At 38.0% G+C, this 12015-nt stretch overlaps 2 protein-coding genes across 2 annotated transcripts; one reads left to right on the plus strand and one right to left on the minus strand.

Moving 5' to 3' along the window:
• The first annotated feature begins 1878 nt into the window (after positions 1–1878).
• LOC134657129 (lysosomal acid lipase/cholesteryl ester hydrolase-like) lies at positions 1879–3076 on the plus strand. The gene has a single exon (XM_063512680.1). It carries the CDS (start codon positions 1879–1881, stop codon positions 3073–3075), a length of 1197 nt encoding a protein of 398 aa, XP_063368750.1. The 3' UTR covers position 3076.
• Positions 3077–7723: 4647 nt separating this feature from the next.
• Positions 7724–11530, minus strand: LOC134656810 (uncharacterized protein K02A2.6-like). Its single transcript, XM_063512335.1, has 2 exons — positions 9620–11530; positions 7724–9580 (listed from the first exon to the last, which is right to left on the minus strand). The coding sequence occupies exons 1-2, from the start codon at positions 11119–11121 to the stop codon at positions 8011–8013; spliced, it is 3072 nt and encodes a 1023-aa protein (XP_063368405.1). The 5' UTR covers positions 11122–11530; the 3' UTR covers positions 7724–8010.
• Positions 11531–12015: the final 485 nt, after the last annotated feature.

Below are 12015 nucleotides of genomic sequence, written 5' to 3' on the forward strand. Positions count from 1 at the left end.
TTAGATTATGTAATTAAAAGAACACTTGCATAGTCTGTGTTATCAAAATCGCTGTCAATTTAGTTTGTTCTACCTCATGAAGTTTGCAAACTTCGATTTTCGCGGTTTAAGCCGATCGTCGTTTACAACAAGGAAATTAATAAACTGTAGACCTCGCGAGCATAGCTTAAAACTGAATAAAAAATATATGGGTACGCCGTTTAGAATTATTTAGGAAAACTAAATTAACAAAAAGTTTAATAAAAGATTGGAAAAATGAAACGAATACGTTTAACCCGTGCTTTGCACAAATAATAATACAATAATATAAGTGTAAAAATTTACAAAAAGTTAGCAGCGCACTTTACTGGGGTTCGAACTTGGAACCTCCATGCATCAAAGCAACTGTTTGCAAACTGCGCCATGATAGCACTTAGCCAATTTGACGAAATTTGGCTACTTATTTTCGAGTAAAAACCTACATACATATCTAAATACCGCCTATACCATTACAACATTTCTACATTTTTGCCAAGCACTGTAAATATATCTCAAAAAGAAAAGAAATGCTCTTATAATATTGATACGACTACATATTTGTTTCCGCAATTTTGAAATAATCACATTGAAAAAAAAAACTATTTTATCCTAGAATCTGGTCACAAAATTTGATGAGAATCGGTTGAGAATTAAACCGAGGAGAACGTTCTCCTCAAACGAAATTTGGCCCGAGTTAAAACGGAGACCTTCGCAAACGCGTCGGTCAATAAAGGAGTAAAATGTGCGTTTGACTTGGACATCAAGCGAAATAAAAACTTGCATTGTATTTAAAAACAAAGCATTCATTTCTTTTGAAAAACATCGGCTTACGAGTTTTTTAAATTTATATTTTAACGTCAGGCCTACTTTAAAAAAAATAGGTACTCATTTAGAGTAGGCATGTTTATCGACCGATCTATTTTTTTTACATTATGTACTAAATTTCGTAATTCATAAGTTTCATAACTCAAATGTAATTATTCTAAATCAAACTCCACATATTAGAACCGTGGTGGCTCCATCTAGTGACAATATTCAATATTACTTCGACAGCTCCACATAACTGTCCTGCGCTGTTGTTCATAACGTAGTCAGTCGCGATATAATTGTGATTTCAAATTTTGAAAATGAATGCATTGAATTCGTGTTGTTATTAATGTTTGTATTTCATTTATAATGTTTTTAATTTATGACACTTTAAATGTCTCTTAATACATCTTAATCTGTAAGATAAAAATTTCGTTATCGCCGATTGTGACATATAGCGCCATCTATGATATCGATTTAAAAAGAATTATACGGCCTTCGGAATGGGAGGGCATGCCCTGGCCAACTGCCAAGGCAAGACGTAAAACATTAGACAAACCACGGGCGGTAATTCGTAAAGCCCCAGATCTCATATTTATGGCCCTCACCGTCGGTTCGGGCCACAAACACCTGCGATCTGGAGCATTCACGAATTCACCTCCCTAGGTATGTAATGTACTATTGTACTTCGCGGAGATTTAAGCAAAAAACGGTGTTTAACGAATTTTAATATTTGAACACAATACAATACACAGGTAGGTACATACTTTTCCAGCCTGATGCGCTGATTTTGATCCGTTACGGATTATATTATTTAAATGTCCGTCAAGATTCATACCAGCCGGGCTGTCATCATTGTCAATACCTTTTTGCTCTTATTCGTAATAAAATGTAAAAGTTTACGAAATTGGTCCAAAAATATGTGCTTTAAGTTTCCCCTGCAGTTAACCTGTTAACTTTTTGGCAAATAAAGGCGACGTTATGTCACGGTATAAAAGATACGGATTTAAGAGTCAGACGTAGGCGGTTCTATAGGAGGAGGAAAATTCAGCGATGAAGTCCGCCATTATCTTGCTAGTAGCGATTATACAGTTAACACCCGCTGCCGAACCCGATGCTGAGTCACTTTTAAGAAAGGTTTCAGAACTCACACTCTCTGAAGACGGAAAACTTAACTTTACACAACTAGTGACTAAATATGGACACACAGCCGAACAATATGAAGTTGCCACTAAAGATGGATACCTCCTCAAGTTATTTCACATCCCTGGAAAACGGTCTTCAGTTCTGTTGACCCATGGACTCGGGGCTGACGCAGATCTTTACGTCATCAGAGGTCACGGCTCATTGGGGATTGCTCTAGCGGATAGAGGATACGACGTGTGGCTCCTCAACAACAGAGGTACGAAGTTCAGCAGACGTCACACTGCACTGGACCCTGACAAGGACAAAAAATTCTGGGATTACAGTTTTCACGAGATGGGCTACTATGACCTCGCCGCTGCAATAGATTTTGTTCTCCATCAAACCGGCGAGGAGAAGATTATGGCTATTGGTCATTCTCAGGGAGCATCACAATTTTTCGCACTGACATCACTGAGAACAGAATACAATCAGAAGGTAAAATTGTTTCTTGCATTAGCACCTGGCGCATTTTTCTTTAATATGCCGCCTTTGTTCCAAATAGCTGCTGGTGCTGGTCCTTTACTCTTAGAGCTTGCGAAAATACTTGGAATAGAGGAACTTTGTAGGGATCGCGGAGCACTTGTCACCCTGATTAAAATAATTTGTACTAAAGGTATTATCAGTTACGAAGTGTGCGTTAAAGGTGCAATTTTTCCTTTCCTCGGGTATAACCCAGCGGGCTTCGAGTTAAGCTTCTTACGAACCGTATTGGGTCATGCTCCCAGCGGGTTATCAAGAAAATGTTTAGAGCATTACGATCAGCTGTACTTGCGTAAGAAATTTGGCCAGTTCGACTACGGTGTTAGTGGAAATTTGGGTAAGTACGGGCACCCGAATCCACCAGATTATGCCTTGAGCAAAGTAACAACAGATGTAGCCTTGATGGCTGGAGAGCTTGATACACTTTCTCTGGTACAGAATGTAAAAGTATTAAAAAATCAGTTGCCGAATGTGGTTCATTTTGAGGTAATTGAAGCCACGACACATACTGATTTCGTTGTAAGTGGAGAAGCATCTATATATCTATTTCCATCTATCTTCAGGCTTCTGCAGGAATATGATTAGCTCGACAATGATATTATATAGTTGGTCAAACCAAATTATCAGTAAATAAGAACAAAAAAAACTATACTCATCCTTTTCTTTTGGGTGCTAGTACTAGTGTAAGACAAAGATAGTATGATTCTCTCTGTCTATGTTTTAAATGAGATAGTCCTTTGACAAACTATATGTACTATAGTACCGGATTGAAAAATAAATTGTTTTTTTAAATTCTAATGTGTATTTTGTATTTCTACTCTCGTTTACATTCCCTACATTGAAACATTAAATAGATATAAACTCCATAATTTAAATCAAATATCCACATTATGTGAATCAAGGAACACAAGTGGGAGGTAGGCATTAAATAAAATAATAACGCGGCCAAGAGCGTGTCGGACCACGCTCAGTGCAGTAGGCAGCCTAGAACAGGGGCTCTTCGTTGATAGGGGCTGTTCATAAATTACGTCATCTATTTTTGACGATTTTTGATTCCCCCCCCCCCTAAAATCATCCAAAAATCATGCTTCGAATGACCCCGTTTCCTCCTACGTCATGCCACCATCATCCGATGGCCAGGCCCCCCCCCCTAATTTGAAATGACGTAAATTATGAATAGCCCCATATTAGGTACAAATAATGGACATAACAAGCAAAAGGAAATATTTTCGCAGCACTCATACGTTATAAGTTGAAGGCACCAGACCTCAGTAGCTCAGGCCCTCCTACTAGATGCTGGTATGTGTTCAAATCACTGCACCTATGAAACTAAAATTGTACGAGGTGCTTGGCGAGGAATAGATGCCTAAGATGGAGGAACCTGGTCTTCAACAGAAGGACATGATGTCAGGATCCACAGTACTTATTGAGTGACCGATTGTAAAATATAGACCATAAATAGTTCTTTTGTCGGCAAAGTATACTTGCAATGACGCGTATTCTGAATATTGAACTTGGCAATTTCACATTGGTTTTTTATGGGATCTATACATGGATGAATAGCAGATTTACGCATGGCTAGCATTGAGGAATTTCCATCCTTTGTTAGCAAAAACAATTGCGACCTTGAGTCCATTCGTTGCCGGGTTTAAATTTAGAAAATCACGAGTAATTGTTTTAGTATTGTTCACTTTTTGTCCACATTGTTGGAGAAGATACCTACTTTACACAACAATCAACAATCTTGACGTGCCTTTTTATTGAAAAACACGTTTTAAAAATAAATAATGGCAAATATGTACCAATTATGAATCTACTACGATCATTTATATTCTTCTGCTTTCATAAGTAATCGTTACTGATTTTTTAAAAGCGTTTTTCAATTAAAAGACATGTCAAGATCGCTTATACCTTCTTTCTAATGCAAAAAAAAAACTAACTAAAGTGTTTAGTTTTAAGTTTATAAAATACATTATGTATGTTAGTCTGTAAGGTAATTTGTAATGTGGGCCTTGTTGCCTGATTGAAATTTCTAAATAAATAAAATAAATAAATATTACAATGCGCTTATGAACGTCAAAATAACGCTCCACCGGCTCCAACCCTACACGTCTGCCCCGAGAAGATTTAAATCCCCCCTCAATTGGAGGAGGGTATCCCAATATGGGACCGGCAACAATATTCGTATTATCAACCTTTGGTGCGATTTATCCTCTTGGGGTTAAATGTCCTAACATTAGTACCAATTTTACCTGCTCTTAAATTTAAATCTTAATAACTTAAATAGAACAGAGTTGCTTTTGTTTTGTTTCGTTCGATTTTAAAACAAGGCAAATTCAACTCTATTTTCTAATACCATTGATTCAAATTTTCCTCGAATGGTGGGATTGCTGGAGGTTATACAAAAAGGTGGAATGAATTAGGTATAATTTTCTAGTGATGGTGCTTAGGTATAAGTATTTAACGATGTTGTGATATTTTATCAAATTTAATGTTTAGCAAGTTTGATGTTTATTTAGTTTAGAAATAAGGTCAATGAAGGCATTTCCATCATACTTTTTTAGGGTATCGTACCCAAAGGGTAAAAACGGGACCCTATTACTAAGACTCCGCTGTCCGTCCGTCCGTCCGTCCGTCCACCAGGTCCAGGCTGTATCACGAACCGTGATAGCTAGACAGTTGAAATTTTCAAAGATGATTTAAGTATTTCTGTTGCCGCTATAACAACAAATACTAAAAACAGAATAAAATAAAGATTTTAGTGGGGCTCCCATACAACAAACGTGATTTTTGACCGAAGTTAAGCAACGTCGGGCGGGGTCAGTACTTGGATGGGTGACCGTTTTTTTGCTTGTTTTGCTCTATTTTTTGTTGATGGTGCGGAACCCTCCATGCGCGAGTCCGACTCGCACTTGGCCGGTTTTTTATAAGTTCATTTTGGCTGGTTATAACTATGCTAGGGTGGCTCGGGGACTCCACAAGGCGCTCAGCAAACGCCTAAGGAAGACCACAGGTGACTCTCGCGCAGGCAGCTTTCTCGCGCAAAGATTGGCCATAGCAATCCAGCGCGGGAACGCTAGGGTACGGTAGGGACCAAGGGCGCAAAATGTTGATATGTATTTTTAATTTTTTAGCTTTAGTTATCTTAATTGTAGTTAATTTTTTAGTTTTATATTCATTTTATAACACTTATTATACAATAAATGAGTTCTATCCGAAAAGGGTAAACAATGTTGATATGTTTCTTTTATTGAAAAACGCTAATAAATATGGTAGAATCTACCTAACTATTATTACTTATGAAATCAAAAGAATGTAAATGGTCATATACTTATGTTATAAATTGTTACATCTAATACCTTTAAACGAGCAATTCTTGTTTATTTATTTATATATATATATATATTTTTTTTTCGGGGATCTCGGAAACGGCTCTAACGATTTCGATTAAATTTGCTATACGGCGGTTTTCGGGGGCGAAAAATTGATCTAGCTAGGTCTTATCTCTGGGAAAACGCGCATTTTCGAGTTTTTATATGTTTTCCGAGCGAAGCTCGGTCACCCAGATATTAAGTAATTATTTGGGCAACTTATTTTTAGAAAGTGTTTTTTCAATCTACTTAGGTCCATTTAAACTAAATGTAAAAGAGGTCCCTGTGGCATCGTAGGGTAACGACACCAGTGGCCAGCCAGGTGTACCAGTGGTCAGCCTTTTGAGTCGTTTATTGGTCATAAATATCTGGTATATTCGTTTAAACAAATCGCGAGTACCTACTCAAATAGGAGCTTTGATTCCTTATTGGTTAATACGTCACACGACAGGTGCGGTGAGGGAACGGGGGGAAGAAATATACTCGTTCATACAGGTGCTGTTTGTCGACGAGTGCAATAGTGTCATGTCCGCCATATTTTTTACTGCACGTGGTGTTCTCTTAACAGGCAAGAAAAACTATGTTTTAATGTTATAAGTTATTGTTTTTGTTAATGATTGGTTTATTTATTAGTTTATCTATTAAATTGCATTATATTTGAATGAAAATATCAATATTTCACTTATAAATTGAGGGGGCTGGCCACTGAATAACACTTTTTTCCAAAGAATCCAGTGCCCAGCTCCCCACGGCTGACCTTTGGGTTATTTGTTTATTTTATTATTTTCGAGCCAATGCGACCGTTAGGACCGTTAAATTTACATTTTCAAATTTAGTTAGGCATGCCCTAGTCAATTTAAAGTAAAACCCAGTAGTCAGCCGCATTTGAAATAACGCTTTAATGCGGCTGAGCACTGGGTTTCACGGATCCAGTACTCAGCCATTGACCTTGCTTGGTACGTCGCCGTCAAAAATATATCCACATTTTTAAACCCTATATCTCATTGAAATAAGGTTCAAAAGTGTATACATATTTTTGATGTTGACATAACTATCATTTTGCTTTTTCCGTCGGTATATGACTTTGTTTATTAATGATAATTAGATCTGCATAGACTCGATTAATTATCTTTTACCGAATACCTACTAGGAACATAATTATAGATTACCTGATTTACCTCGTTAATTTTTGACGGATTAATTATTAGAAAATAAATATTGCGATTCTTAGTTTGCAAGAATAGTATTAGTTAATTAAGTACCTATGGCCAACAAATTTCGTGTCATAAGAATTGGCCTGATGACAGTAACAAAGAATCATGGAAATAATGGTTTCAGAGAAACATATATGTTAATATGGTTCTAAAAAATGCCCCAATCTCAGTATAAACATTAGAATGATTAATATATTCAATAAAATAAAATTGCAAAATTCTCCAATCAGCCATTTTGACTGAAACGCCAATCAGAAGGGAGCTAAGGGGTGACGTCATCAATCCTCATTGACCGTAATCCATAAATCCTCACCAAAGAGTTTGGAGGTTCAAAAAAAAATATTATTTTGCCACTGTGTTATATGCTATCGTGTGTTCCTTACATCCTGGCTCGCTAACATACACAGCCGCGCCCACTCTTAAGTTAACTTCCCGCTTCCGAGAGTCGCTCCACACGAGCTGTCACCACAGACTAAATATCGTTACGCGCGCTATGCATGCCCGAGACAGGTATAGGACCTCTGTGATGTGTGTATGACATGATGTTTGAGACCAGTACTTCTCCGTCTAAACTTGTACATACACTACATCCCTCCTTCCTTATGAATTCAGAAACCTCTTTCAAGATAATAAAAATGAAACCAACTGTACTATCAAGACTGTATTAAAATATGCGAATAAAACTACTGTTACATATAAAAAATCAAGAAAGCAATTCAATAATCTATAACCAGGTTAATCTGCCACTCTCCATCTACTCTTTTGAGATGGACCACGTTCCTACGATACCTTTGGCCCGTTTCTTCGTTGACGACCTCTACGTCCCCTCCGGTCACCTTTTCTACAGTCAGAGCTGTTGGTACAAATGGTGTGCTTAGTTTATTGTCCTTTGTCATATTTTTCATTATTACTTTGTCTCCTTGCACCAATTCACATTACTTAGCTTTTCTTTTTTCATCGGTATACTCCTTTCCTTTCTCTTTCAATTCTTTGTCTTTATCCCTCACCTCTATGTCAATATCTTTATCTTTCCAATCTATATCTCCTTTTTGACCCAAGTCACTGATCATGGGAATTTTGTCTCTAAATTGTCGCCTGAAAAATAATTCTGAGGGTGTTTTTCCTGTGACAGAATGTGGTGTGCTATTGTACATTCTTATATATTCCAACAAGGCTAATTTCCAATCTGTTTTCTCTATCTGACTGATTCGCAGTCTCTTTAGAATATCTCTATTCTGGCGCTCGACTTCTCCATTCATTTGTGGCCAATATGGGATAGTCGAGTGTAATATGATCCCTCTTTCTGTACAGAAAGTTTTAAACTCTTCTGATCTAAATTGGCGTCCATTGTCCGCTGTGATGGTCGCTGGGTCTCCAAGACGACTGAAAATTTCAGTGAGATTCTTTATCATTTCTGAGCTGTCTATCTTTCGACATATTTTGACTTCTTTGTATCTGCTGAAATAGTCGACTATCACCAGAATATGATCGCCGCTGGGTAACGGGCCAAGCAAATCTATAGCCACATCTTTCCACGCTTCATCTGGCAGTTCACGGCGCTTTAAGGGATTAGGTGGGTTTGGAGCCGATACCAATGTACATCCGGCACAAGATTTAACTAGCTTCTCGGCCTCTTTATCATACCTAGGCCACCATACTTTCGCTCTCAACCGGGCTTTCATTGCGACTATTCCTGGATGACCTTCATGAGCAGCCTCCAGGATTTTCTTTCGAAGATCTTTTGGAATAACTATACGTGTACCTCTCAAGAGAACTTCTTCATAAAAACATAACTCTGTTTGAAATAGTTTGTATATTTTCACCTCTTCGTCCCAGTTGTTGTGGTACAGTCCGGCTTTGACTTTTTGTATTTCCGGATCTTTCTCCGAGTGGTCTGCCACTTCTTTTAGCAAAACAGCCTTAGGTCTTATGTACTCTACTATCTGCTGTATATGGTGCTCTATTGGCTGACCGCTAGATAGATTATTGTCATTGAGTCTAGACAATGGGTCCGCAATATTGTTTTTTCCTGGTCGGTATATGACTTTAAATTTGTATGATTGTAGCCGCAGAATCCATCTTTCTATTCTTGCACAGGGTTTTGACTTAGGTCCGAAAATTACTTCTAATGGCTTGTGGTCTGTTATCAGGTCGAATTGTTTACCGTATAAAAATATATGGAAATGTTCTATTGCCCATACCAAAGCAAGTGCTTCCTTCTCAGTCTGGCAGTATCTCCTTTCACAGTCAGTCAGAGTTCTACTTCCGAAGGCAATAATTCGGGGTTCATTGTTGTTAATTTGTACCAAAACTGCACCGAGACCCACAGGACTCGCATCAGCAATCACAATGGTCTTTTTTGTGACATCGTAGTAGCCTAATGTAGGTATCTTGCTAATTGCTTGTTTCAGTGTTTCAAAGGCAGTTTCTTGTTTACATCCCCAGTCATTTTGTAGGCTCATATTTTTTCCAGGCCTGTTCCGCAGAAGTACTTTCATAGGCTCTGTCACAGTTGACAGGTTGGGTATCCACCTGCCAACGTAGTTCACCAAACCCATGAAGCTCTGTAATTCAGCAACAGTTTTAGGTGCCCTGAACTGCTGAATCGCCGATAAATACTTTTGCAACGGCCTTACACCCTCCGCTGATAGTTCATGTCCTAAAAAGTGTACTTTAGTGACTCCGATTATACATTTTTCTTGTTTTAATACTACATTGTTATCATTTAACACGGATATAACTTGCTGGAGTCTTGCGTCATGCTCTTCTTTGTCTCTTCCATAAACCAATATGTCATCCATAAAATTTATGACCCCTTCACAGCCAAGTAACAGTTTCTCTATTGTTTTTTGAAAAATCTCCGGGGCGCAGGTAATTCCGAACATCAAACGTTTGTACCTGTACATGCCTTGGCCGGTAATGAATGTTGTTATATGTCTGGAATCTGGGTGTAGTTCTAATTGGTGAAAAGCATCTCTGATGTCCAACTTGCTAAAGTACTTGGCGTCGCGTACTTGGGGTAGTAACTTATCCATTGTAGGCAAGGGATGATTTTCTCTCATTATGGCAGCATTTGCCCTTCTCATGTCTACGCATAATCGAAGGTCTCCATTTTCCTTTAAAATTGGTACGATTGGAGATACCCATTTAGATGAGCCTGAGACCTCTTCTATTATATCTCTCTTAATTAGTTCTTCTAACTTTTCTTCAACTTTCTTTTCCAATGGTATAGGAATCCTTCTGAGTGGCTGTGATACAGGTGGGACTGTATCATCTATGGGTATATGTATCACAACATTTTTTATTTTAGGAAATGTTTCTTCTTGGACTTGGTTGATTTGTAAGCCTAATTTAAGGACACCCAACTGTTTTGCTGTATCCCTGCCTAAAAGGTCTCTTGTGCCCTTAGTAATAACATAGAAAGTAGCCTCTTGAGTTTGATTTCCAACTCTTATTTTTGCTTTAAATGTGCCTTGTAAGGGTAGTGGAGTTGTACTCCCATAAGGTACAAATATCTTATCCATATCATTGTTTTGGTCATAAATCAGTACTTTACTACTTTTCATTTCTACCCAGGTTTCTTCAGTTATCAAATTTCTTCTGGAGCCAGAATCAATCAACATATTTATTTTGACTCCTCCAACTTCACATTCAATAGTATCATCACTGTCAATATTGAAGACATATTGTATTTCTTCTGTTACTTGTGAAGTCATTTGGTTAATGTCCTGAGATTCTTTATTACTTTTGAATTTTTTAGTGTTGAAACTCCTATCGTCAGGATTTTTTCTTTTACGGCACATTTGCTGGAAATGGCCTATACGTTTACATCTAAAACATTCTTTATCAATTGCCGGGCATTTTACATGAGAACGGCTTCCGCATCGTTGACATGGTTCTTTAAATTTCTTCACATTGTTATTATTTTGCTTTGTACTTATTCTATTTACTCCTTCCTTGCTTGCCGCTTTGTCTTCAAAATCTTCCAGTTGCCTGTTAACGGCTTCCAAAGAATTCGCCTCCATGATTATCTTTTCTAAAGTCATGTCGTCTCCTGCGCGTAAAATCTTCTTTCTCAATTCGCTGGAGGAACCCTTTTCAATAATTTGGTCTATTATGTTCTCGTCCTCATTATGGAATTGGCACTTGACTGCCTGCTGTCTTAGTCGTACTAAAAATTTCTCAAATTTTTCGTTAATTTCTTGTTTCAATTGTCTGAATAAATGTCGTTCATACACTTTACTTTGTTTCGGTGAGAAGTAAGAGTCTAGCTTTGATAATGCAATTTCAAAGACATCTCTTCTAGGTCCTCCATCTTCTATATCTGGATCTGGGATATTGTAGAAAATCTCCTGCAATTCTTGTCCCCCAAAATGAAGAAGACTGGCTCTCTTCTTTTCACTTTTTTCTATGCCAGCTGCATCTATATATATTCGGAGTGCCCTCTTCCAACGTTCCCATGGGATTCCCAAAGAAGTCGGTTCACCTCCACATTCAAACTTGTCCAGCGTCAGCGCCATGGCCCCATATCGTGCCATCGCAACCGCCTAAAAACAAATGATCTAATTAGTCCTGTTACACGACTGTCTTCAGAGCCTACATATTTGTTGATCCCAAATATAAAGCCCTAAACAATATTTCCACTCATAATTATTAATTTACTACCAGAGGTCTAATCACAAATCTGACAATACCAGAGCGTGAACATAGCAGAATCCCCTTGAGGACAATCTTGTCACGACTTAACCAGTAGTCTATTTTACACTCCATGTCGCCGCGTGATCAAGGCAGAGTCCCCGCAAAGACAATCCGTACCACGACTCGGCCGACAATGTTCAGATCCATTCACAAACATGTCGCCGCGTGATCAAGGCAGAGTCCCCGCAAAGACAATCCGTACCACGACTTAACCGACAATTTCTAGGTCCATTTCACAAACA

The sequence above is a fragment of the Cydia amplana genome, chromosome 19 (assembly GCF_948474715.1).
Source record: "Cydia amplana chromosome 19, ilCydAmpl1.1, whole genome shotgun sequence".
Taxonomy (NCBI): domain Eukaryota; kingdom Metazoa; phylum Arthropoda; class Insecta; order Lepidoptera; family Tortricidae; genus Cydia; species Cydia amplana.